This window comes from Bos indicus, chromosome 28 (genome assembly GCF_029378745.1).
Source record: "Bos indicus isolate NIAB-ARS_2022 breed Sahiwal x Tharparkar chromosome 28, NIAB-ARS_B.indTharparkar_mat_pri_1.0, whole genome shotgun sequence".
NCBI lineage: Eukaryota > Metazoa > Chordata > Mammalia > Artiodactyla > Bovidae > Bos > Bos indicus.
The window spans coordinates 42,038,809-42,061,609 of NC_091787.1; the positions used below are offsets into that span (position 1 = coordinate 42,038,809).

Here is a 22,801-nt window from a genome sequence, read left to right on the forward strand (position 1 = left end):
TGCTGCATACCTGAAGTGCTGGGCTCTGCCTGCTTGGGCGAAGGTGGTTTTGGCTCTTGAGGGCCAGAGGAGGCCTTACAAGTCACATACGGTCACATGGGGCGGCAGGGAAGAGGGTGGAGCAGTGACTTCACCCACGGTGTGAAAGGGACTGCCCCTCAGAACACAGACCTGGAAATAGGGCTTCAGGGGAACCAGGAGGGGGAGCAGGGGCTGAAACCAAGGGCAACAGGGAGCAACAGGTCCCAGGCAGTCTGGTACAGGAAACCCGGGGAATATGGCAGTCTGGTGTCTGTGGTTGGTCAGTTCATCTTAGGTTAGGAGGTGATGGCCCGTGTCCCACCAGACCAGGGGCAGAGCTGAGATGAATGACTTTTGTTTTAATTAGGGTCAATTTATGGCAGAGTGGGATGGAGGTGATGGAGAGGGGATTTATCTGTGAGAAGCTATAGATGGCAGACACAGGGGCAGTGGGGTGGGGCAGTCATGGTTCACCTGTGGCTACACTGGTCACTCTGGCAGCAAGGTATCCCAGGATTAGGAGAAATACTGAGTATGGAGAGAAAGGCTTGGCTACAAAGCAGGGCTCTTGGCCAGAGCTGACTGGCCCAGACAGAGTGAGGTGAGTCTGTCCAGCTAAGCTGAGTGTCAGGCACCTCTGGAGTTCAGGTCAGAGAGATGCTGGTGGGAGCAGCTCCAGGACACATCACAGAGATGGTATAAGCCCTAATCTCCAAGCCAGTAGCCCCAGAATTCCATCAGAGCTCAGCCGCAGGGCCAGGCCCAGAGCCAGGAATACACTGGCAGGGGGACACAGGACGTCAGACAGGTCCACTTTGGCCCAATCCTACACGGGAACTTGGATATCTACTTGGGATCACAGAAGTCCCCAGAATCTCATACTCAGGCTCAGAGCTCACAGAGTTATTTCAGAATTTACAGGCTGATGAGGAGAGCTGTGGAAATCAGCATCTGCTCCTCTCTATGGAGACAGAGATTCAGTGGCCTGGGGCTCCATCACAACTGCATAGAAAGATTTCACTTCCCAGGATCAGGACAGAGAGTATCCAAACTCAGCTTCTTTCTCAAGAATTATCTCCAGGACCACAGAGCACTGGACTGGAAAGGTGGACGGCAGCACTGTCCGTGCAAAAGCTTCACTCTTGGCTCTGAGACTCCAGAATCCTGCAGGCATGCTCACCTTCTGTGCTACTGATGGAAGTCTTACCAAGGCTCATCCCTGATACCCCATTCCTGAGGCTGGAAAGCCCCTATTTCCCTGGAAACAGTTTGAACCTCTCAGCCTGATAGCTCAAGCCCTCCCTGACTTGACCCTTGACATTTTTATCTTTGGACTTTCCCACCTCCACTGGCATGAACATATCACTCCTGTTGTCTGATAGAGACCAGACTTCTTGGATGTTTGCGTTCCTCTCTCTGCCTGGGATGTTCTTCCTGTCCTGTCTAGCTGATAAGCAGTGAGTCATTCTTGAGAGCCTGCTCAAGCACTGGCTTCTTTAGGCTTACCTGGCCAGCTCCAAACTGGCTACAGGTAGACTGCTTGGTAACAGGCAGTGTAGGAAGTTGCCTCCAGGCCTACTCCTCCTTTTGAGTCTTACCGAGAGAATCCTGATTCTGTCCAAGTAGTCGACCTCAGCCGAGTGACCCGGTGCTCAAGGAGAAACATGAAGGAGGCCAGGCCCGGCATACTGGCCCTATTCCTCTGGCAGTAAGAAGTTAGCTCTTCTAACTAGGGCTAAGTTAGAGGTGCTGGGCATGTGCCTGGTTCTGGCCATTGCCCGCATTTCCATGGGATAGTGGTTGGAGGTGGTGAGCTCTTATAAAGGGGCTCAGTCAAGGACTGATTGTGCGGGGCTTGTTTGTCACTGCAGTGTCAGAATCTGAAAACAGGGCCTGGTGCCAAGGAGGTGCCAAGAGAGTTGCGAGAAGGTGCCTTCCCCATTAAATCCTTTTCAGGACTGTTTTCACTGCGTTGGCTGAGTAGGCATCCCTCCTCGGGGGGGTCCAAAGGGTCCAAAGAGTCTTCTCAGAATCAGAGATGGTGAAGGACTAGCTCAGGCTTGATGGCCGTTGGGTCTTCTGTCCCCTCAAAATCCATACTCTTGCTTGTTGTTATTTGTTCTAAAATATTCACAGAATGTCCGCTATGTGCCAGCCACTGCATGTTCACAAATGAACAAAACCAAGTTTCTTCCCTAAAGGAGCTCACAGCTTTTTGGAAGGAGACACAAAATCAGATAACTATCTTCGGATGCTATAAGGGCAGTGAATCTATGTAATAGATTTCTTAGTTGCTAACAAGATCATCCTCTCTGGATAGTATAAACAGAAGGAGAATTTATGAAAGTCCATTGGATATCTCACAGAATCCTGTGCCCAGTGAAAATGATGTCTCAAATCATGTGTAGAACAAACTGAACTCAGCTGACTAGATCAGCTTCTGCTCTTCCCCACCATTGCAGTGGAAGAAAATGAATGCGGCTTCAGAGACTGAGAAACCCTGGGTCTGTGGATAATGAGAAAATTCATGTGTATATAAAGTATCGTGCTGCTCAGTCTCTAAGTCGTGTCTGACTCCTTGCGACCCCATGGAACGTATCCCGCCAGGCTTCTCTGTCCATGGGATTTTCCAGGCAAGAGTACTGGAGTGGGGTGCCATGCCCTCCTCCAGGGGATCTTCCTGACCCAGGAATCGAACCTGTGTCTCCTGCACTTGCTGCATTGGCAGGTGGATTCTTTACCATTGAGCCTCCTAGGAACCCCTCATAATGTATTGTAGAGAGTTAGAAAACAAAACAACACTGTTCATTACAGAGCCACGAGCAGGGCACACACACCCTGCCATTTCCTGCTTTACTGAAATCAAACTGATCGGACTCTCAATTATCTTGAAGAACATAGATGGGTTAAAAAAAAACAAAAAACAAAACTATACCAAAGAGCTATTGCAAAAGTACCTTAGGAATGTGTCTGTTTTATCAGAAGTACTCAAAAAGAAGTATTTTAGTATTCAGAGGTATTTTATCAGAAGTATTTGCTGTTGTCTGTTGTCCAGCAGAAATGATTTGGAGATACAGAGGAAACCACCCGTGTCCTGGCCAGGTCCCTTTGCCAGCTGTTGCCCTCTGCCCCAGGAGCCACGAGAGTCAGCTGGTCCCTTCTCCGGAGAATGCCTTCAGCTACATAGGAGCCACATCACAGAGAGGCTGCATGACCTCAGGAGGAGAGAGCATCCCTCTAATCTGAAGGGACCTGCTGCTTCCTCCCCGTGAGGGCTCGGAGTCCTCTAATGAGGTGGATGAAACTGGAGCCTATTATACAGAGTGAAGTAAGCCAGAAGGAAAAACACCAATACAGTATACTAACGCATATATATGGAATTTAGAAAGATGGTAACAGTAATCCTGAATACGAGACAGCAAAAGAGACACTGATGTATAGAACAGTCTTATGGACTCTGTGGGAGAGGGAGAGGGTGGGAAGATTTGGGAGAATGGCATTGAAACATGTATAATGTCGTGTATGAAACGAGTCGCCAGTCCAGGTTCGATGCACGATACTGGATGCTTGGGGCTGGTGCACTGGGACGACCCAGAGGGATGGTATGGGGAGGGAGGAGGGAGGAGGGTTCAGGAGGGGGAGCACATGTATACCTGTGGCGGATTCATTTTGATATTTGGCAAAACTAATACAATTATGTAAAGTTTAAAAATAAGATAAAATTAATTAAAAAAAAAAAAAAAAGGAGTGATGGGTGAACTGCATGGTTCTGCTAAACAGATTGCCTTGCTGGGCACATGGTTGGACACCACCGTGTTTCCTAGGCCATCTTCTTGACTGCAGACTTTCTTGAAGCTTCTGTTTGGACATGTCAGGCTGGTTTTGGGGTGGGCCCCAAGGGACTCCTCTACCCAGAGAACTAGAATTCCAATAGATTGCAGGGTGGAGGGATCCTGTGTCCTTTCTAAAGGGCTTTGGCCGAAAGTGACTCAGTGACTCAGCACTGGAAGAAAGTCCAGGGGAGGGCTTGAGCCAAAAATAGAAAAAAAGAATCATCACCACCCAGAGCCTTGCCTGGGACCTGACAGATAGCCCTGAAACCCAGCAGTAGGGATTGAGACCTGACCCTTTGGGGGCCCCTTAGCCCCCGATCCAGCCCTGTAGACAGCAGCCATGCACAAAGGGCTGCAGGAGTTGTTCAGTATTTAAGCCACTTGTTCAGGGTTTAAGAAATTGGCCACCAAATTCTTTGATATTCGCCCATTGACAGATGGGGACTGTGTTTCCTTACTTTGAAGATGGGCTGGCTCATGATGACTTTGACCAACAGGACACCATGGAAGGGATCTGTGTGAGGTCTGTCACAGAAGGTGATACAGCCCTGAGCCACCATGGAAGTGCTCCCACCTGGAGCCCCATCCTGGTGAAGCTGCAGGTAGGAGCCCAGCCTTCCAGCCATCTCAGCAGCACCCAGCTTGTGAGTAAAGAAGTCTCCAGATGATTCCAGTACATGCCCTAGTGTTCTCCTGACTTTTGGGTCTTCCCAACACTGTCCTCAGTCTTGCTGAAGCAGAGACAAGTTACCTGTACTGTGCTCCAGTTGAATTCCTGGCCGATAGAACCCAGGAGCATCATAAATGATGGTTTTCTACCACTCGCTTTGGGGTGACTTGAAAGCAATGATTACAACCGAGTCTCCACCTGTGCAGGAAAAGCTAAGGAATCTAAGGCTTTCTCTCTCACACACACTTGCACATGTGAAGTGTTGGTCAGAGTCAGAGCCAGTGCAATGCACAGCCAGAATCTACCTCTCCTCTATGTGAACTTAAAATCCCCACTGATTTGCCTCACTCCTCATTCCCAGGTATTTCCTTCCTGAAGCTGCATAATGATCTGCCCTTTAACAAAGCATTATTGTGATATGATGACCTGCATGAGGAAAGCCCAGTCCTGCCCCGTGGATCCCTTGCAGGCATTCTGACAAGACGCTTGTAAATGGATTGAAACCCCCCCAGGGCGGCATGAACCTGGACCCGACATGGACACATACGATCTTATTGTCTATCCCTGAAAAAAACCAACCAACCAACCAACCAACCAACCAATAAACAAACCCAGTTCCTTGGGATTGTATTCTAAAAGGGAGTTTGCAAGCCAGAGCATGTTCAGAGGACTTGGCTGCAAACTGGGCTTTAGGAGGCATAGGTGAAGGGATCAGGGACATTTGGCTTTGACAGAAGAAATCTTGGCAGAATATGTGGGCTGTATTCAGAGATCAGAAATGGTGTTAGTGGAAAAAGATAAGCTTTGTGGCCCTAGATGGCATAATCAGGAGAGTAGACTCAATGGGGTAGAATTTGGCTAATTCAAGTGGTCCTTCTTTGGTTACTGCCCCAAATCCAAAGACACGTATATTCCATTGTAAAAATCTTTATTAGTCTGAAAAGCTCAACGCAGGCATCTCAGTTTCTCCTGTGATCAGTTGCCATTGCCACTGGTTAGCATTAGAGATTCTCCATGCTCTGTCATGAAAGGAAAGAGGACCTGATTTTGTCAAGAGTTAGAGAAGCCCAAGCCTCTTAGAACACAGTGTCCTTGTCAGGACATTAGTTTTCAGCTTTCTCTGCTGGGAGGATGATGAGAAAATTTCTCTTCTACCTCTTCTAGCCTAGTATTTTTAGATGAAGCTGGTGAATGAACGTCAGACAGCCCAGCTGGCCTGGATATACGCGTTCCTTTCTCAGTTGCCCGTGAGTATGTGCTCTGAAACAAATAGGTTCTCACAGCCTTCTCTGGTTGTCTGAAAGAGAAGCACGTCAGCTGAGACACTTATTAAAATTCCGTATGCTCTGGTCCTTTCTCTTCAGATCTAGATTAGTAGATGGGGGTGGGGCTGAGTCTTTATGTAAGTTGTGCCTCGGGAGCTCTGACCAGGCAGGCTTGGGAAGCGCTGTGTAGGGAGAAAGAAACGATTATGAGCTCTTGCAGACTCCTTCACATCAAGGTATTTGTTAGACCAGGCACAGTATATCCTAAGGCTGGCAATGTGCTCACACTTGGAATTGACTTGGAAGGACAGTAGAGGTACGAGTCCCAGGCTGATCCTTCTTTCTGGATCAGAGAAACTGGGTGGAAAGTGCTAGAAGCTGGGAGATAGAAGACTGAAAGGTGTGCTGTGGCTTCCCCCACCCCACCCCCACCCCCTCCATGGCCAAGGCTGAGCAAGCAGGACCCAGTGACTCCGCCTTCTTAGCCTTTGCTCTTGTCCTTCTGAAGCTTCAGAGGTCGCTGCCCACCAGGTTCAGCAGGGCATTCTTGTAGTCACCGCTTGTGTCTTCCTGAGGACAGGAGGGACATGAGATTTAGAAGGGAGTTTGGTTAGAAGGACATTGACCTGGCTTGGAGTCGCCTCCATCAGGAGCTCTTATTACTAGGAGCTGTGCTTCCTGGGGGGAGTCCTGGCACATGCTTGTACTGGTTCCTATGTCACCGCCCCCTCACTGTCACCTATCTTTCCTTGTTTTCCATTTCAGGCTGTTCCTACTGCCACCACGCACCCCCACCCCTCACCCTGACCGCCTATTGCTGCATTCTGAAACTTCTGAAAGGGAGAATGTCTTTTTAACGTCTCATAAGCCATGTGTTTCTTGAAAAGTATAGTGAACAATAGGCATTTGTAGAATAACTAGACTTGACTTAGTAGCCAGTGAAGACTTAGGGATATATTTCTCATGACTTGACTTTTGTTAATGAAACTGTCAAGGCCTCAATTGACATTAACAGCTAGAAGAGCTATTTCTCTTAAAGTTATAGCAGTGTGATAATTGCTCTGCATTTTCTCAACTCTAGAATGTTCACTGATGGGAATCATGTTAGGCAACCCACTGAAGCTCATATGATTTATCTCCTTTAAATGTTGCTGCCAGGATTACTTAAATCTGTATTGGAATGCTACTCCTCAATTCCTACTAAACTACTCTCATTGACTCTTCAGATATGGTTCATTCTGCAAGGATTTGGTGTGTCATTTTCAAAGGGGTAACCGTAACACAAAGGCAAAGCTAACTTTCTGGGTGAACAGGGACCTCCACTAGTCACACCGGCCTCCTTGTGATCCCTGTGTGTACCACACAGCAGTGAATGCAAGTGTGATACTCCCTGGGAAGGGGTGGACACATGTGACTGATGGCATTGGTCACAGCATTCGGGTTTCCCAGCAAGGTCTCTGTTTCAAACTGGTGTTAGAATTGGGAGCTCATGACTCACCATGATCATGCTGCTGAGGGTTTTGCCGTACATCTTCTTGAACTGATTCTTGATAAGATTTAAGTCAATCTCACTCCTGGAAACGATGTTTCTTATCAGGGTCCCATCCAGAGTCCCTGCTCCCTGGATAAAACACAGCAATCAACCATCACTTCCTGCCTTCCTGGTCCACCTTTGTGACAATGACAAGTCTATGTTGGGTCCCGGGGGCTTTTGTAGGGGATGGGGAAACAGGAAGGACAGTGAAGCAGTGTGTTTGATTTGATTCTGGACACAAAATTCTCTTTGCTCCAGGAACAAGACCTCTTCCTAGGGCAGCAACATCGTGAACTCTGCTTAACTGGACAATTCACAGGCACAACCCTCCCTCTCACTTTCACCCTTGAATACTCCTATGTCAGAAGGAGCCACAGGGCCACAGGGATCCCACAGCCTTTTTCATTTTCCTGGCCAGATGTAGCCAGAGAGTCTGGGGTTCTTGCTTCAGGTAATGTTAACATCCACCAATCAGAAGAGGTGGGCGCTCACCTTAACCTTCAGGAATTATTTTGACTATCTATCTTCCAATGTGGGTCCAGATACCACAACCTGCACCTAATCCGAGCATTTGAACAGCTGTCTGAGTGACCAGTGCAGCCTTTTGGACAGTAGGCAAACCCAGATCGGCACTCTGGCACACACAGGAGAGTTGAATGTGTCCATTCAAAGGGTGCCTTGACCTCCTGGCAATCCTGTGCTTTCTCAAGGAAGCCACTTGGACAATAATAAATAAATTAAAAGGACAATTGCACTGACTTGGGTTCAAATCAAGGCTTTGCCATGTATCAGCTACGTGACCTTGAGCTCGGTTTCGCCATCTCTGGGAGGGCAGATGGGAGGGCGGACTGCACCATGAAGTGTCAGAGGACCGCGGTGAAAGCTCAGGGCCATGAACACCTGGGCATGCACCTGCCCAGATCCAGCCTTCAGGAGATGCGGCTTCCCTTCCCTAGCCTCGATTTGCCCACTGAGAACTAAAACCAGCCTGATGCACAAGAGGCTGGGATAAGAGGAGACCTAAGTGTGGAAGAACTGGGTGGTGGCTCTGAGCTCCTTGGCTTTGCGGCTGGTGCCATGTAGGACTGAGGGCCAGGCACGCAGAAAACAGAACAGTTACCTTCATGGCGAAGTAAAGGCGCTCCGCAAAGTAGCCGTGGAGGTTCCGGGTGCACTTCACTGCAAAGAGGAAAGAGCTGTTAGCAACCAGGGGCTGTGGGCAGCGTTGTGTACATGTTTCTTTATTTATGTCTTGCTTTGGGTCCTAAGGGTTGTGCAAATCTCGGCCTATTTATTGGTGCTCTGCCTAGTCCTGAAGGCTTTGTGTCAGGAGGGGTGGGGCAGGGAGGGAAGCCCAGGGACTGGCCACAGGTGCAAAGGCCCGGAGCAGGCAGACAGAAGGGCAGGATGTGACACGCACTGGGGCCCCAGGCTTGGTCTGGCCCATCGGACCACAGCCCCGCCAAGGGAGTCCCTGGGCTCTGACATTCCAGAGACAGCTCCGCTGAGAGTCCATCCACACGGCTCCAAGGAGGAGCCACCATTGTGGGACCACTGGTTTCTGAGTGTCACTCGTCAGAGCCCCTGCGGAATGAATTCCCCTGTGACACATGGGGCTTGGCTCCAGAGCAGCTGGCCCCACACTCTCTTCCATGGATGCTGTTTAGAGACTGAGTGTCTGGGTGGGGAGGTTGGCGTTTTGACCCAAGGCAGCAGAAAGAGGAGGGCTCTGAGGGAGACAGGCACGAGTTTGAACCCTGCCTGACGGCGCTGTGTTAGTGACTTGATCTCGCTGCCGTGCCCTGCCCTCACATGTGAAGACAGTGATGTGAGTCTTCAAGGAGTAATCAGCAGGAAGGGCCCAGAAAGGCACCGCACGGTCTTGCTTTTCCTTGCCTGTAGATTTATTTAGGAGTTGCTTAAGGGCAGGGGCTGCCATGGGAGCTGAGACTGGAGTAGGGGTCATGTTTAGATGGTCTGGCATAGATTACATTTATCACAGCACTCAAAGGTGCCTGGGGAGTGTCAGATGTCCCAATCAACTTTTAGGGACCAGGACATACTGTGAAGCTCCCAGGCTACTCGGCAACCAATGGGGACAACCTGCTGTGGAGGTGACCTTGGCTCTATTATGGTAGGGAGGAGGAAAGTCCCTCTGCTCTGGGCCTCAGTTCTTCATTCTGCAATGACTCTTCTGCCTGTCACTTTGGCTCTGGATCCCAGGATGCGCTCTGGAATGGGTCCTCCTACATGAACCTGACCTCATGCTTGGGGGACAGTTCTCAGTGTTCCCCAGCGTCAGACGACCCATCACTCAGTTTGGACTCCAACTCCACTTCATCATTTCTTCAGTCAGCAACTGAGGCACGGAACAGACCCCTGACTGAGGTCCTGCTAGTTGGCTATTTTCGGACCTTCACAATCAAAGCCAGAATGTTGTGGGTGAGCATCGCCCCTGGGTCTTGCGCAATCCTGCAAGTGTGTGCATACACATACATTCATGTACTCAGACACCTCCACACACACACTCATACACAACGACACACACAGTGCTGGGAACTACATGGGCAGCACAGGGAGCGATCTCGGGCAGGACAGAGCACTTTGAGGGCTCTGGGTCTTCCCTAGTAGCTCCGGTGTCCTGGGTGGATGGTACGTGCTGAGTGGGGGCTGATATGGAGGTTTACCTTGATTGATGGTGAGCACAGGGACCCAGCACTTGCCATTGAGCTCTGGGCCCTCCGCCCTTTGATGCTGCCCCTCCCCGGGGCCCCAGGGCCGGGAGGCACATGTGTACCTGGGCATGGAGCTCCGTCTCTTACCTACTGTAAGCATGGCCTCCTCCAGCGACCCATGGGTCTCACTCTTGATGCTGTCCTCAATGCTCTTGTTGGCAATTTTCTCATATTCCTCAAACACTGTGGAGAGCGCCTTCTCTTAGCCGACATGTGCACTCAGCCTGACATTCCCCAACATCTTACATCAGAGACTATACATCAATTCACCACCCCTGATTTCCACTTGGTTGCTGGGAAAAGGGTCCAGGGATCCTCAGCCCTCTCCCCAACTCCATGTCTTGACGTGGTCACACTGAGTATTCAGTATGAAGGGAGAGGCACCGACCCCTCATGGTCCTGACATTGCCTCCCTGCCTCCCCCGTACCTCTCATCAGGTGTGTGGCGCTGCGTGTACACAGGATAGTGATGAACTTCATCTCATCCGTCCCACAGATCTTCTCACCCGCTGCGTACAGATCCTGGCACGCGGACACCCATGACAACCAGTGAAGGTGAGCAAGGGGTGAAGGACCACCCTCAGTCCACCCTGCCAGGTCGGCATTCTCCTCTCCTTCATCATCTTTTTGACGGGGAGCCTGCTATTCCCATGGTTAAATACTCTTCTTCGGGCTGCTCTAGGAACGGCCCTGCCTCGCCCTGGGCTTCACCCTGCCTCTAGGCAGTTATAAGTGCTCTGCCAGCAGGCAGATCTATAGAGATCTGGAAGCACACATCTGGGCCTTGGAGGCCCAGCACCCCCAGATTCGAAAGCTGAGTTGGGTCTCAGCCTAGCATCATCAGAAAAGCCCTTCCTCCCCCACTGCCCCGCCTGGAGTCTAGATGGCAGAGGGTGGGGCCAGGTGGCCAGGAAGGCAGAAGCTGCTGAGGGGTAGCCTCACCTGTGCATCTTGCAGGGCCAATCCTGGGTCCACATAACCACTCAAGTCATCTCTGCTGCCCTAGGAACAGGAGAGGTGACTCTGTAAGGTAGGCTGGCTGAGCAGAGCAGCCTGGGCAGAGGGGACAGCTGGGCAGGCAGGTGGACAGTTATCCTATCTGGGCCTTGGCTCTCTCATCTGTAAAATGAGAGTTGTAAGAAATGCCCCAAGTGGGATGGGGAATTCATTGAGCAAAAGTAAGCGCCATGCCTGGCATGGGACCTGGTGGTCAGGACCTGCCCAATGATGTGCCCTCTTCTCCTGCTTCCTGGAGAAGTGCAGGGGCTCTGCAATGAGGGCCTTCCAACCATGCTGGGATGAAGCCAGTGAGCCCAGGCCCTAGTGGTTCTAACACACCCTTGTCCCCACCTCATCCAACCCCAGCAGCTCTGGCCAAGAGCGGCTCTCTGGGAGTGGGGAGTGGCTGGGATCCCCCAGACAAGGGGTTCCCAGGATCCAGGGCTGTGATACCTGCAGGAGGCACACCAGAATCCTCTCCAGGTAGCCGCTGGTGTCTGCTTTGATGTCTTCTTCCAGGTTGGACCCATAGTCTGCAGGGGATCAGGACCATGAAACTTACACCTGCTCTTCTCCTCTCAGCCCCGTTTCCCACACTTCTCCTGACTAAAGCCTTCTAGGAAGGATGAGTCTTTGGTACAGACAGTGTCTGCACTGTGCAAGTGTCTGAGAGGCAGAGGCTCCCCACTGGTTGTCGTTCAGAGCAAGGAAGCGACATGGGTTGCTGGCCAGGCTCAAAACACAGAGATGGGCCAGTCTAGAGAGCCTGATCAAGCTCCATTTCATCATGTGGCTCATCAAGCCAGAACCTTCACACAGACTCCTCACCAGCCAGACCTTGAGGAAGAGGGACTTTGCCTTGCATACCAGGGACTCCACAATAGCTAGCTTGGTCTCCACATCCCCCACTGCTGAAATGGGGCCCTGCATGGTCCCTGGGGTCAACCTGTGCCCAGCCAGGAAGGTACCAGCCCCACCATGCACTGCTGAAAAATTTTGTGGCCTGCAGCACTGCCATACTCTCAAGGGGCAGAGTTTAGTGTCTGCATGCCCTTCCCTCCAGCAAGCAGCCTGTGAGTTTAGGGAGCTTAGTGGCTAAGCCTGAGCCATATCTGACCTCACTATCAGGCATGGGATTTGGAACACAGTGGGTGCTCAGCACCCATGTGTGGAAAAGCCCAGAAAGAGTCCTTTCCAATGCGGCCCAGTACACTTCTTGTCTCTTTATTCCTTGCTACGCTGCCAAAGCTCATGGCCATTCCCAAGCTAGCCTTTAACTTAGGGCCCACATCTTCTCTTCTTGACAGGCCCCTTACCTTCCTCGTATGCCTTCATTATCTCCTGCAGCTGGTTCTTGGTCCGAGAAGCCAGAATTTCGATGATGACACCCTCTTTGGTTCCTATGCCCTGTGGATAAAAATCTCTGCTTACTGGAGAGGACTGTTTGCATGCTCCTGCTATGTCCACACCCTTTTTTTTGTCAAGAGGCACGAGGAAGAGCCCTAGGAAGATCTCGTCATCGCTCTGCTGGGAGGCCTCTGCTGGAGGATGTTACTAGAGGAATCCACCTGCATTTGTCTCCAGTGGTGGCTGTTATGGGCAAGTGATGTGATGGGAAAACTGGGTTTCAGCTTGCCCCTCCATAGCTGGGTGGTCCCAAACAGGTTGCTTGATCTCCCTAAGCCTAAGGATCCTCATCAGGACACAGGGATAATAAATCATCCCCGCCGGCGGTGGAGGGAATAGATGTAAAATGCCCAGCAGGTCCGTGTACACAGTAAGTGACCTTTCCATGGAGATGATTATTGCTCCTTGGTCCTGACTCCTGAATCATCTTCAAATGCAAAAGGATCAATGGGAAGTAAAGGGAAATTGGAGAACCAGGCATAGACAGCAGAGGCTGGTTCCTAATTCCTGCACACCTGGTCTAGTGGTGTCCCTAGAAGGACTGATTCTGGCTTTATCAAGACCAGATGACGCAGGAGGTCAGTCTGTTTGGTGGCAGTCTGAGTGACAGGAATGGAGTAAAGGGACAAAGTAGGTGATTAAACAGTTAATCCCACTAGGGGATGGTCAACAGAGAAAAAATGTGGGAGAGCCCTGTAAGTTAATGGTCACTTAGGAAAACAGGTTTGCTTAACCACAAAACCAAGCAGCCTTGCTTAGCAACAAAACTCTGCAACAGAAACATGAGACATTCCCCCAGACAATGAAACAATGGTGGGATGAGACCCACATCCTGCCCAGGGAGCTCAGTAAGCTAATGATTGCCAGGACAGGCTCTTCTGCCTGCACTAAAAACAAAAATTAAGGAAAAGGAGATCTTATATTGAAAACTGAGATGATTTACTATATTTTAGTATACATTACAGCCTTTTTGCTCATTTCCACTGTTTCATGACAGTCCCGGTTTGACTATTTAGGAACAAGAAAATCCCCTACCCATCGTGGAGGAGGAAATGATGATTGAAGTTTGGCATCCTGTCAAGAATGAGGAAGAAGGTAGTCTTCTCCCCCTCTCCACTTTTCCTTTGATTATAAAACTGTAGCCCACTTAGCCTCACAAGCTTTCTATTCTAATAAATCACTTATCTGTCACTTTGTCTCTCACCAAATTCTTTCTGCTCTGAGACAGAAGAACCTGTGTTCTACTAAGTCCTGAAATGCATCCTATGGTCTCATGAGCAGCAAGCTCCCAGCTTGCTGAGCTCATTCCAAACAGTGGCTCGAGGAGAGTTTGGAGCTCCCTGTGCCAAGCTCTCTGGGGAAAGGAGTCCTGGGCATCATCCCCTCATTCAGTCCTTGTAAGTGGTTTTGCCCCTTCCCCAACCAACTTGCTTGGTTACCTTCATGGCATCATATAGCTCCTTGGCTTCGTATCTGTATGGAGGGTACATGAGGGCTATGATGAGCCTCTCAAACTTGCCACTCAGCTCCGACTTCAAGGTCTCGATGAGATCCTAAGGCAGGAAGAGGGAATGATGATCTTCTGGGTGCTGTACTCACTGGAGTGCTGGCAAGGATGGTGGTGGGGCCCAGGGGCTCTGGCGAGATTCCCAAGTAGGCTCTGCCATGTGCTGGTGCTGGCTGGGGTTTCTTGGGCCAGCAACTCAGCCTCTCTGAGTATCATTATCCTTCCCTGTGGAATAGATACCATGGCATCCCTGCTTCATGCCATTGCTTAGGGGATTGGCAGAGAGATGCCAAGCCCTTTTTCAGTGCAGTGTTGGACACACCATCATCCCTAAATACAAGTTTGTCATTACTCGCCATCGAGTCCCTGTCATTTAGCCCATAGACACTCAACAAATGAATGAAATGAATTAAGGAATCTACTTTATGCATGTCTCCCTCTAAGGGCACTTGTGTTTGCAAGAAGTCACAAGGCCACACACAGCTCATCTCCTCACAGCTAAAGGACCAATGGCCTTTTCAGATCTAGATTTCAAACCCAACCTTGTTTCTTACAGGCTCTGGAGACTTGGACAACATCCCCTACCTCTCAGAACATCAGTTTCCTCTAACATCAAATGCAGAGAATAATACATAGCTGTGAAGGTTAAGAGAGAGAAATTATTTTTTAAAAGAGCATATTGGTTTCTCATATGCAGTGCTTGGGTTTTGCCACTCATCTTTCTGTGTTAAATGTCCACATTATTGATGTGTGCTGATGGAGGCTTCCAGCTACCACGACTCTGCATGCATTTATTACTCTCTCTAGCTGGCACACCAATGTCTGGCTCTGTCCTGGGGGCAGCGGGAGGAGGGACAAAGCCAGACTGTGCTCCCTGCCCTTGGATTCCCCCCACGGCAAGAGGGAAAGTGCACGCGAATGGCAGCTCCAATGTGAGGAGACCACCCTGTCGCACGGCACAGGGCCGAGTCTGCCCTGCATCCCTGGCATGTAGGAAAGAAAAGGGCCTTCCAGGCTCAGGAAATTGGACAAGCAAAGTGTAGAGGCAGGGAAATAGCTCAGGGATGGGGCCCTGGAGCAAATGTAAGGAAGCAAGTGAGAGAGAGGTTGGGAAACGTGTGGTGGGGAGCCATCTGTAAGTAAGTTTTCTAGGTAAAACACAGGATGATGAGTTAAATCTGATTTTCAGAGATAAAATGCACCATATTTTCAGCATATGTCCCAAATGCCGGTGTCGCCAGTGGGCGGGGCTCCTGGTCAGCTGGAGCTCGTCCAGCATGCTGCTGCCTCCCTGGTTATCTCCGGCGGCAGCAGTCTCCACAGCCCACCTGCGCACACCTGCCCGCCCTTACCTTGCCAAACTGAGCCTTGAAGGACTTGGCGATCTGCTGCCGCTGTGCGTTGCTTCTCTTCGTGAGCACGTCGATGATGGCCTGCTCGTTGGTCCCTGCAGGGGCGTGGCATGAGCACCCCCATTTCCCCCAGGGGCTGATGGGGGCTGGGGAGGAGGGAGGGCAGCTGCATGGTGGCCAAGCAGTGGGGACACATAACCTGGAAAGCTCCCGAACCTGGTGATTTTCATGGTGGAGACAAGACAGACAGAAAATCTACCTGTCCACCCCTGGCCCACACAATGTGGGTGCAGCCCAGGCTCAGCCTCACAGTGCTGGGCTCTGAGGCCCCTCTGGTCGTCTGATCTGCTCTGGACGTCACCCAGGGCTCACGTCCAGCCCTGACCTCCCTCGTGCTGGTGACTGTGGGGGATGGTGGGGACAGAGGATCCAGAAAACCAGATCTGATTCCCGGCGCACTGACTGGGTGGACAGGAAGCCAGTGGCTCTCCAAGCCACTGCATTTTTTCTTTGGGAAATGGAGATAATAATAAAGATTTCATAGGAAGCAGAGGACAGAAAATCCCTTCTCAGTTTGTCTGGGAATGGCAGTTTTTGTTAATGCCCCCGTTCACCAGTTGGAGCCAGTGACAGGGTAAATCCCGCCTAGGGTGACAACATGACGGCTGTCTGGGCTGGGTTATCCTAATCCCAGCGGGCCTCCAGCCAGCCATCAGGAAAGCAGACGCTGGAGACAGGATGGAGCCGGCCCTGTGGCCAGCCTAAGCCGGGTGGGGGGAGATGCTGCAGAGTCTGCCTGGCTGGAGCCCCCTGGGACTAGGTCAGCCCCCCACCATTCCCAGTATTGTCCCATCTGAAATTCACAGTGACACACAGGGCCCGGAGTTCTTGGGGCTATTTTACGAGTGCGAAAGCTCAGGCTGAGTGAGGGGAGGTCCCTGCACAAGGGCGTGCAGGAACACGGCAGGTGGTCTCCTGCTTCCCACCCCCGTTACTCACAGCCGCCCTCCCACCTCCAGTCTTCAGGCCCCTGTAGACCTGTGCTGGGGAAGGTGGGCCCTGTGTGATTATCCGGCTGCCAGTAGATGATGGGGAGACCCTGACTCCCAAGGGTGTGAGCAGAGGGGTCTTGAGCAGAATGGCAGAGCCCCAGAGAGTCACTGAGTTCCCGTATCAAGGCCACTCACCAATCCCCTTCATGGCTTTGTAGAGGGTCTCTGCGTCAGGGTCTGGGTTGAAGTGGGGGCTGCCCTTCACTGAGACGCCCTCTTGTTCAACCTGCAAGAGAATCCAGGCCTGCTCAGCGCAGGAGGGGGGAAAGCAGTGTGCCTTGCAGCTGCCTCAGCGGGGTGGGCGCCAGCTCGGCCCCTGCCGACCAGCGGCTGAGCCTCCATCCATCCTGGACCTGCCTGTTCTCCCAGGGCAGGTGGAGGCTGCAGCTTCTGGATATGCTAGTTTCTGGCAGACTGTGCTGAGGAAGGGGCACCTTCGTCCACTCGGCATCAAGTTGCCATACGGCCCCCTCCTGTCAGGGCTGCAGAGGCCCCACGTGCCTGTTAGCGCCTTGGTCAAGGGGAGGCCTGGAAGGAGGGGCTTCAGGCTGGAAGGAGGGGCCTTCTGAGGAGGAGTGGATCAGTGCCACCCTAAGAGATGGAATCCCAGCTCTCAGCCCTAGTGCCAGCCCTGGGGAGTTGGGGCTTGTAGGCTCAGACAGTGTAGGGGAAGACCTCACAGGTAGCTGGCACTGTGGCCACTTCCAGAGCCACCGTGTCAATTGTGGGACAGCAAAAAGCGGGTCTAGAGACTGGACTCCAGCCTTCAGCTCTCCCATGGCCAGCTGCCCCGTGGGGACCATGCCTCCAACCCTTCTGCACACCCGTCCTGTGCCATGTCTCCTTTCTAGCTCTGGGTCCTTAGATCCTCAGGTAGACATTTGTTTCCTCCTTACTTGCACTTTCTGGGTTTTTGTGATGATCAATGGACTTTAAGGAAAATTAAAAACAACAACAAAAAATTTGGGAGGATAGAGTTAGAGTAGGGGGCTTGGCCTGAAAAAGAATCATCAGGGGCTTGAGGTGGGTGATGCTGAAGAGGGAGCATCCTTTAGAGTCCAGCGACGGCTTCACTGGGCTGACAGGGGTCAACCATGGAATCTCTTAGGAGATCTGCGAGGCCGAATGACCCAGGAGTTGGTCACTCCAAGGCATTAGCTGCGTAGGGAAGGGTTCCCCAGAGACAGTGGCCTGACTATGAGGGACTGCTGGTTTCCCTGGGGGCTCTGTGGGACTGCCTCGTCTCCTCTGCAGAAAGGCCCCTTGTTTGCAGAAAGGCTCCTTGTTTTAACAGGCTGGCGCCAGTCGGAGCCACAAAACCGCTCCCATCCCTGCCCCTGTGCTGGGGCGTGGGCTCTGAATCAGGCTGTGTCTCCCTTAGGCAGTGCCATCTGAGGCAGGCAGCAGGCCCAGCCACCCCAGGTCCCTCTAGCACCACTGGCAGGCAACAGGAAGGGACAACCCTGCTCAAAGCTGCAAGGACAATGATCGAGTAAGGAAAGTCTTCATGGAGCTGAACATGCTGCCTGCAAAGTGTGCGGATGAGGCAGGAAAGCCAGATTGAGCTCAATCTGCCCTCTTCTTGAGAAGTGGGCGCTTATAAGAAAGTAGAGGGCCAGGGCACCCAGTTGAGTGTCCTGACAGCTCAGGGTCTTTCCAAGTCCTCAGGCTCTTGAGGGGCAGAGAGTTAGCTTTAGAAAAAATAGCGTAATGTTCTGAAAGTTGTGAAATAAACCAGATAACCAAAGTCCCTGGGCCCTTGATTTCCAAGTCTCTAATCCAAGTCTTGCCTGAGGGCTCCTGAGACTGGTGCTCTGCAGAATTTCTCAGGTGCAAATGAATGATCCCTCTTAAGTGTGTGTTTTGGGAGATGGGCAATAAAGGAGTGGAGGGAGACTGGAGATGGGCACTGAGTTTGAAGGAGACTCAGAGACCCTTCAAATGGAAGGGAATTTAGTCCCATTGCATTTGGTCTCCCACGCGCCTGTTCAGCTACTCCTCCTATCCACCCCTCATCCACTCATCTACTCTTCCACTTATCCAGCCACCAGTCCACTCATTCATTCACTACCCAGATGTCCCACTCCCACATCATTCCATTCATCCATCCACCCATCCAGTCACCACATCCATTCATCCTTCCTCCCTTCCTTTGTCCTCCCTTTTCCCCTCCTGTTTTTCCTTCCTTCCTTCCTGGCTCTAGCTAGTTCCTGAAAATGCAGAGCAGCTTCCCATCCATGGTATATCTGTAAAGATATTTTTTTTGCGTAAAAGATAAGAAGCCTTTCTGTATCCTTTGCTTGAATTTCAAATGTCTGGTGACAGATTTTCCTACTTTACTTCTTTAGCACCAAGTTTCATAGAAGAAATTATTAGAAGTAATTCCTTGTGGCAATTTGATCCAGAGAGCCTGTGTGGTCCCAGATGTTGCCCAGCTGGTGCACGCATAGATCACAACCCTTGTTTGTGGAGTCACAAGCATCTGTTACTACTGTTAAAGATTTGAGCAGGTCCTATGTGCCAGGCTTTGTGTTTTAGAGGCTTTAGGTACTTCAGACACAATGTTCTTCTTGACATCTTTGCCAGTGGCATTAGGTAGTTATGAATGCCCCATTTCACAGACTGGGCTTGGAGAACTTGGCAAGGCTATACAGCTAGTAAATGGTGATGCTGGACTTAACGCACAGCCTGACTCAGAAGCTCAGCTGTCTGCCGCCCCCCTGCTATCAATGACTCAACCTTTTCCAGACACTGAGGTTTCCCAGAACTCTTCCCTGAAGGAAACCTTGCCCACAGGAATGCAGGTTGTTCGTGAGTGTTGTGTCATCTCAGATCTCAGTGCTAAGCTCTGGGGCCACCCAGGGGGAGCTTTCCTCCTGCCTCTTGCCCCAGGCTGGCACTCAGGGGCTGTGCAGCAGTTACACACCAGGCTGCATATTCTAGTCACCATGGAGTGACGGATTCAGTGGGTCTGAGGGTGTGCTCCAGAGGCAGTGTTGCTAAATAGCTTTCCGAGGCTTGTGATTTCACTGCAGTGAGAAGCCTCAGCCTCACTTTCCACACTAAGGTTTTACAGGTGAAAAGACAATTTCCTAGGAATCAGACCCCTGGATGTGAGCAGGGGGTGTTGGAGCTCCAGATATTCTATTTAAGACCAACCCCCCCACCCCCCCACCACGTTGGAGGAAAGGTCTGTCTAGGTCCTTCCTGGGTCTTGTGTAAAGCGGGCCAGTCCATACAGAAACATTTTCACTGAAAAGATGACTCAGTCTGGCTTGTGACTCTCTGTCTATTATGTATCTGTGAAGGTCTCAGGTGAATTGCCACACCCTTGCCTTCTCCTGTCACAAGGCTGCTGGGGAGAACTTGAGAGACAAAACTTCATCTCTCATGAGAGGCACAGACAGGTTCCCTCGAGCTGATCTTTCACATCCCTCGGGTCCAGTCCTGGTCTCGTTAGAGGCTCAGAGGTCATCTGTCCCTCACTGGAAGCTCAGCCAGTCTCACCTGGGGTCCACCTGTGATCTTGATGCCCTTGGCTTGTGGGTTGCCAAGCCCCACAGAGTTTGAGCTCAGCGTCAGACTGCTCAGAGTCTAACCCAGACTCCAGCATTTCCTAGCGTGGCAACCTTGGACGCCATCTTATCCTCCTTGTGCGTCTGTTTCCTCATCTGTCAGTAAGGATACGGGCATTTCTATGGCAGAGATGTCTTGAGGCCCAAGTGAGAGATTGACACAAGAATGTCCAGGGCCCAGTACATGCTCAGGAAGTGTCATTGTCATCCCGCCAGGTTGGCCAGGTCCCTACAAGGAGGCTTTTGCCTGCCTGGCTGGGTGGGCCACAGGGATGGGCCTTTACCCTGCCCCTGATTTTGGGAGCAAGGCCCAGAATCAGGCCGCCCTGGGCAACAGCTGACTTTAGAAAGTGCCCGGCACTAGGTTCTCCCTGACACATCTGCCTCCTCAAAGGCTGGTTTCCCATCAGCTGGGATGAAGCTGGAGGCCAGCCTGGCCCTCGAGCTGTCCTGGCTGCCTCGCCAGGGCCAGACAGTCACCCTACCTTGCCCCAGGCCTCCTCTCTGTCCCTCCTGTCCCGGCCTAGCATGTCTGAATCTGAGAGCTCCTGGGAAGTGATATTTCTGACAAAGAGATTTCCTGAATTGGGATAAGCCCAGGTTGCCCACTGAGACTCACAGAGAGCCTGGGGGCGGGGACAGAGAGAGACCCCAGTTCACACTAGACCCCCGTCTGCTAGCTGTGGGATTGAGCAAGTCATTAGATGTCGCTGAGCCTCAGTTTCCTCCTCTGTCAAGTGGAAAGAGCAGCCTTTCTAGCCCAGGGCTGCCTGGGGATGAATTGAAGGTGTGCGGAGCACATCCCCCCACCCCCTCATTGAGTGGGGGATGTCACCCACTCCCCATCTTCCTCCCCTTCCGTGTTCTCACCTTGGACTCAAACCCAGGTGAAACATTCCTGAGAATCCGTGCATTCATCTGGACATAGGAGACTTAGGGGCAAAATGTGTCGTCCCTCCTAACTCAGCCATCTGTCACTGTAAATTTCACTCACAGATTTCAACTGTACAAAACCTCTGTGGGCCGGGCTGTCCTCCCATCCCGTGAGGGGTGGACATTGATGAGGCCTCCAACATCAGCTTGTTCAATCAGGATGCTCTCTAGCTCAAGTTCCTTCAGTGGCTCCCCACTGCTCTTAAGGTAGAGCCCCAGCTCCTTTGCCTGCCATGGGTGGCTCTGTAGGACCCAGCCCTGTCCTGCTTCTCTAGGTAGATCTCGCCTGATCCGCCACCCTCCCATCCAGGACCGTCAGGCCTATTTCTCTTTAAAACCAAGCTTCCCACTCTTCTGAGCCTTTGTACATTCGGTTCCCTCTCAAAGGAAACGTTTTCCTTGTTCTCTGTAAACCTGTACACACACCACACACACAGACACACAAACACACCTATCACTTAACCATGATTCCCCCTTGCTTCCAGCAGCCTGACCCCTCCATTTGGGTTCTCTCAGCCCCGTAGCTTCCCCAGCTGCATTTTGAGGTCCCTTTATCTGTCCGTCTCCACTGTTTCCATTGTTTCCAGCCATGAGCATCCATGGGGCTGGGCAGTGTCTCCTTGTCTTCCTCCCCAGTGGGCAGCCCAGTCCAGTGCCTGGCCCCACAGGCAGCAGGGGTTGCCTGAGCTGACTTCTCTCTAGACCAACAGTGTGTGGGAACCCTCCCTCTTTGCTTGCTCTGCACTTACCCAAGCTTTCCACCAGGCCATGTCGTCCACCTCACCAGCACCTTTCCCCAGGGAGACGGAGATACGCTGGTCGGCCCTCCCTCCACTCAGAGACTGCACACTCACTCCGCTGCACTCAAAAGAGCAGGCAGCTTGGGGTAGGGTGTGGTAGCACCCGCAGGCAGGCCCCAGGCCCCACCCAGTACCACCCCTACTCTGACCCCACCCCCGGGCCAGGCCTAGCTCTGGGCTCCTCTTGTGGCTTTCAGGCCACACCTAGCACTAGCCCAGACCTGCCCTTGGAAATCCATTACTTGCTGCCAAATGTTTGAGCTGTGGCTGTTACACAGCCTGGAAATTCTGAGTTCCAACCTTTGAAAGCCACACTTAGTAAATGGGGCTGTTTATTCACTCTTTGCTAGACCTGATTTATATAAAAGAGGGGCCTATTTATTGCAAGGCATCTCCACAATAAACAGTGCAATGGGGAGCTCTGCAAAAGACATAAAGTAGCAGCACCTTCCACATATTGGGGTGTCTCTATGCCTAGATGCCTCTTTAATCACGCTGTGTACTCTGTCCCTTTTAAGCATTGCCACAACCCTAAGAAGCGCATGAGTGTTCCATGTAGTATAGTAAGAAATGGAAACTCCCAAGTTAAGATAATTTGCGTGAATCACACTGCTTGGCGGGAGAAGCCACAGGATCCACCAGGCCCCTTTGACTTGCCTGCTCTGCCCTTCGCCCTGGAGTATGAACTGGCTGCCAAGGGAGGGAGGAACCTCTTGGAAAGAGATTAATATTTTCCTTTCTGGAATTTACTGTCCCTGGGGCCCCTGCCTAGAATGCTTCAACTTTCCACCTCTTAACCCCTCCTTCATGGTAAAGATTTTGCCTCAGTGACTACTCAGTAGCCCCTCCATCCTAAGGAGGTTCCCCAGGGCTTCCAGAACCCCCACTGCTCCTAGAGCCCCAGAGAAAAGGAATCCCACTGTGGTGTGACTCGCGTTCAGAGAAATCTTCCATAGTGTTGATGGAAAATGAATCATCCGATCTAAGAAAGAAATGGAAAATTTTATTTGAGCCAAATTTGAAGATTGTGACCAGGGAAGAGCACCTCAGAAAGCTCTGAGAGCTGTTTTGCCCATTAGAAACCAAGGACAGTTATACAAGTTTTTAAGGCAGAGGCT

The 22,801-nt window shown here is 51.5% G+C and overlaps 1 protein-coding gene across 3 annotated transcripts; it reads right to left on the reverse strand.

Moving 5' to 3' along the window:
* Positions 1-5,435: 5,435 nt before the first annotated feature.
* Positions 5,436-21,773, reverse strand: LOC109553915 (annexin A8). 3 transcript variants are annotated; one of them, XR_002180117.2, is made up of 13 exons: positions 21,633-21,773; positions 16,511-16,601; positions 15,324-15,418; positions 13,904-14,017; positions 12,374-12,464; positions 11,511-11,590; positions 11,001-11,060; positions 10,487-10,580; positions 10,146-10,241; positions 8,444-8,502; positions 7,288-7,410; positions 5,680-6,359; positions 5,436-5,543 (listed from the first exon to the last, which is right to left on the reverse strand). XR_002180117.2 is itself a non-coding variant. In XM_019954214.2 (13 exons), the coding sequence occupies exons 1-12, from the start codon at positions 21,651-21,653 to the stop codon at positions 6,300-6,302; spliced, it is 984 nt and encodes a 327-aa protein (XP_019809773.1). In that variant the 5' UTR covers positions 21,654-21,773; the 3' UTR covers positions 5,436-5,971; positions 6,254-6,299. The 3 variants fall into 3 exon arrangements, 2 of the variants coding, with proteins under 2 accessions (XP_019809773.1, XP_019809772.1); XM_019954214.2 differs by having other exon boundaries at positions 5,436-5,971; positions 6,254-6,359; XM_019954213.2 differs by having other exon boundaries at positions 5,436-6,359.
* Positions 21,774-22,801: the final 1,028 nt, after the last annotated feature.

Coding starts and splice junctions, on each gene's coding strand:
- LOC109553915 (XM_019954214.2), bottom strand. CDS start 21,653: ATGGCCTGGTGGAAAGCTTGG. Junction 15,419..16,510: donor CAAAGCCATGAAGGGGATTG/GTGAGTGGCCTT, acceptor ACGCCCCTGCAG/GGACCAACGAGCAGGCCATC. Junction 11,591..12,373: donor AATGAAGGCATACGAGGAAG/GTAAGGGGCCTG, acceptor GATCCCCTGCAG/ACTATGGGTCCAACCTGGAA.